Source organism: Cornus florida, unplaced genomic scaffold (assembly GCF_030987335.1).
Source record: "Cornus florida cultivar Cherokee Brave unplaced genomic scaffold, ASM3098733v1 CherokeeBrave_3.0.0_Hap2_Chr10, whole genome shotgun sequence".
NCBI lineage: Eukaryota > Viridiplantae > Streptophyta > Magnoliopsida > Cornales > Cornaceae > Cornus > Cornus florida.
In genome coordinates, this window is record NW_026775580.1 from 88,659,042 (window position 1) to 88,662,962 (window position 3,921).

The 3,921-nt window shown below is 39.4% G+C and overlaps 1 protein-coding gene across 2 annotated transcripts; it reads left to right on the forward strand.

Moving 5' to 3' along the window:
• Window positions 1-843: 843 nt before the first annotated feature.
• LOC132279879 (probable clathrin assembly protein At4g32285) lies at window positions 844-3,405 on the forward strand. 2 transcript variants are annotated; one of them, XM_059781926.1, is made up of 2 exons: window positions 844-1,125; window positions 1,269-3,405. In XM_059781926.1, exon 2 carries the CDS (start codon window positions 1,287-1,289, stop codon window positions 3,171-3,173), a length of 1,887 nt encoding a protein of 628 aa, XP_059637909.1. In that variant the 5' UTR covers window positions 844-1,125; window positions 1,269-1,286; the 3' UTR covers window positions 3,174-3,405. The 2 variants fall into 2 exon arrangements, with proteins under 2 accessions (XP_059637909.1, XP_059637910.1); XM_059781927.1 differs by having other exon boundaries at window positions 1,272-3,405.
• The last annotated feature ends 516 nt before the right edge of the window (window positions 3,406-3,921 follow it).

Consider the following 3,921-nt stretch of genomic DNA (forward strand, 5'->3'; position numbering starts at 1 on the left):
AATGTACGGTTTTTGAGATATGAATTTTTGAATTTCGGGAGAATAAAGATTTAAATAAAAGAGCATTTTAGTTCAAATATCAACTATTTTACCCCCTTCAGATAGTTGAGGGGGGTTTTTGGTAAAATAATTAGACAAGTTCAATGGGGATTCTTTAATAAAAAAATAGATAAAAAGAATTTACTAAAAAAAAAGTTACAAGTCCAAAGGGGGCTTTCATACTTTATTCAAAAATAAACGACTCACAAGTATAACCTCTTTTGTAACACCTCAAAAGTAGTAAAAGGAAACATTGGCTTCATTATAATTTATAATCTAGTTTACTATGGATATAGAAATAAAATAACCAAAATAAGGATCAAATAACAACCGAAAAGTGGATTAGATGTGGCATAGAACTTATTCACTGGCTTTTTACTCCTCTTTTTAACAAGAGAAAAAAAAAATCCTAATCCTATTAGAACCAACTTTACAACCAATTACTTTCCCAAAAACACAAAAAAAAAAAATTTACAACCAATTTTTTTATATTAATAAATCACAAACCATTTAAAAGAGGTCTACAATAATCCTTGCATATGTTCAGTTGAAAATTTGTTACATTTTAAAATAAAGATTGATTAACAGTTTATTATATACGGATATTGAAAAAAATAATACCAGCTTTCCTAAAAAGAAAAAAGTGACATCCTTATTTTGTATTTCAATATTATTATAATTTTGTTGTCAAATAAGCAATATATATGCTGCGTGTTAAAACAAAATAATAATTGGCGTTACATTTGATAAAGCAAATAGTGTGGTGGTGTCCTTTTGACTCCTATTTAACTCACGCGGTTTTGCTCTCCCTCCCTTGCGCTGCTTCTCTTGGACTCTCTCTCTCTCTTCTTCTTCTTCTTCTTCGCATGGAAAGAGATACTGTATGCGTTTGTGTGTACATATAGAGAGAGAAAGAGACGTACCGATATATATTTATATAGAGTGAGAAACCCTTCACACCACCGTCCTCCTGTACCCCTATCCGATCATACGCTATTTACTGTCGTTGTCGTCAGTCAATCAATCACTCATTTTCTCCACAAATCAAAGCATTTTCGCCTCAGATCAATCCCAATCTCAGAAACGGTAACTCCTCCCCCTCTCTCTCTCTATACACGTGTATTTATTTGTTATATATTATATATAGATATCGATCCATTTCTGCATGTATATATCAAGATCTCATAAGAGTTCGCATTGACGATCACAACCACTGACCTCAATTGTAGTAGTTGGAGGTGGTGGTGATGGCACCGAGCACGATCCGGAAGGCGATCGGCGCCGTAAAGGACCAAACGAGCATCAGCATCGCCAAAGTGGCCGGCAACGTCGCGCCGGACCTCGAAGTTTTGATCGTCAAGGCGACGAGCCACGACAACGAACCTGCCGACGAGAAGTACGTTCGGGAGATCCTGAAAATCACTTCGTATTGGAAAGGCTACGCCAACGCGTGTGTTTTGACCATCTCGAAGCGATTAAGCAAAACTCGTGATTGGATTGTGGCATTGAAGGCTTTGATGCTTGTACACAGACTGTTGGTTGATGGGAGTCCTGTTTTGGGGCAAGAGATCATGTATGCGAGTCGAAAGGGGACGAGGGTTTTGAACATGTCTGATTTTCGCGACGAGGCTCACTCGAATTCGTGGGATCATTCGGGGTTTGTGAGGACTTATGCGTTGTACCTTGATCAAAAGCTTGAATTTTTGGTGTATGAAAGGAAATTGAGTGTTGATGATCGGAGGCGATACGAGGATGGTTATGGAAATGGCGAGTCTAGGGAAGAATCCAGTTATGGGATGGATAGGAGGTCGAGGTCTTATGGTGATTTGAATGAGAGGGTGGTGGAGGAAGAGCAGAGGAAAGAGAGTACCCCAATTAGGGAATTGAATTCGGAAAGGATTTTGGAGAGGTTGAATCAGTTGCTTCGGAATTTTAACCGGTTGTTGGCTTGTTGGCCTACCGGGGCGGCAAAGAATAGTAGGATGGTGCTTGTTGCTCTATACCCTGTTGTGAAGGAGAGTTTTAGGCTTTATAATGATGTATGTGAGGTTTTGGGGGTTTTGTTGGAACGTTTTTCGGAGATGGAGTATGCAGATTGTGTTAAGGCTTTTGATGCTTATGTTAGTGCAGGAAAGATGATCGATGAGCTTGTGGGGTTTTATGGGTGGTGTAATGATATTGGGGTTGCTAGGTCTTCGGAGTATCCTGAAGTGCAGAAGATCTCTGATAAGCTTTTGGATACACTTGAGGGGTTTTTGAGGGAAAAGGTCAATAAGCCAAGGAGCCCTGAGAGAAGTAGGCAAGAGGGTTCATCGGTTGTTAAAGAGGTGGCAACCCCGGATATGAATGAAATGAAAGCACTCCCTCCACCGGAGAATTACACTCCTGCACCACCTCCTATGCCCGAACACAAACCACAGCCACCACAGGTGACTGAAGACTTGGTGAATTTGAAGGATGATGCGGTTTCAGCTGAAGATCAGAGTAACAAATTGGCGTTGGCTTTGTTTTCTGGACCAGCCTCTACAAATGCAAATGGATCATGGGAAGCATTTCCATCAAATGGACAACCTGAAGTGACTTCGGCTTGGCAAACAATGGCAGCTGAAAGTGGTAAAGCTGATTGGGAATTGGCCTTGGTGGAGTCAGCTAGTAATCTATCAAAACAAAAGGCTGATTTAGCAGGTGGTTTTGATCCATTGCTATTGAATGGCATGTATGATCAGGGGACAGTGAGGCAGCATGTGAGCAATTCTCAGCTGAGTGATGGGAGCTCGAGTAGTGTGGCGATGCCAGGGATGGGCAAGAGTGCAACACCGGTGCTTGCATTGCCTGCCCCGGATGGAGCAGTCCAAGCTGTGGGGCAACAAGACCCTTTTGCAGCATCCCTTACAGTGCCGCCTCCTTCATACGTGCAGGTCGCGGATATGGAGAAGAAACAGCATTTGCTTACACAAGAACAGCAGCTTTGGCAGCAGTATGGAAGCAATGGAATGCAAGGCCAAGTCGGTTTTGCCAAGATTGCCGGTGATGCCAATTACTATGGCTCTGGTGTGCACCCAATGATGCCTTATGGTATGCCACCAGTCACCGGCATGGGACAGCCCGGAGGATACTACTCCACACCCTACTGATTACTGAATTGCTTTCTCTGGTTGAGTGATCTTCTTGCTACAATGCGCATAACTATCATAATTTTCTGATTGCCTCCCCTTTGTTTTATATCATTTGCTTCATTTGTGTATTTACTATATTATGCATAAGAGGGAGTGAGAGAAGATTATAGAGGCCATACTATAGTATTTGTTATAATTTGTTCTTGTTTGATGAATTCTTCATATAATTCTGATTTCATGTTTTCCTTTCTTTTCTTTTCCTTTCCTTTGTCATTTTGTTTTGCTCTGTTTGGAGCCAATTTTATTTGACACCTAACAATTGATTAGCAGGAATTAGACCAAGAAGTATGAATATTAGCTGATTGTTTTCTATCATATAACTTGTCAGTTATCAATAGTGTCCCTTTCGAAATGCAAGCCTTTGAAAATTTCCTAGTCGTATTCGTATTTGTTGGATAAAATTATAGTCAAATAGAGGTTGATCCTCTGGTATTTGGATAGACTAAGACTTCAAATGCCCGACTGGTTCTTCCATTGACTTAAATTTGAATTGTTCAAATGCCAATAATTAATTATATTTGACTTAACATTTTCTAATTAATTATTATTAACTATGATATTAATATGTTTTTACGCATGCTTTTAAGGATATATTTAAACTTATCAAACTGTTACCATAAAGGTTATTTACAAGAAAATCAACATATTCTTACCCAAAAAAACAAAAACAAAAACAAAATTATTGTTTACTACATTGAATCTTGTT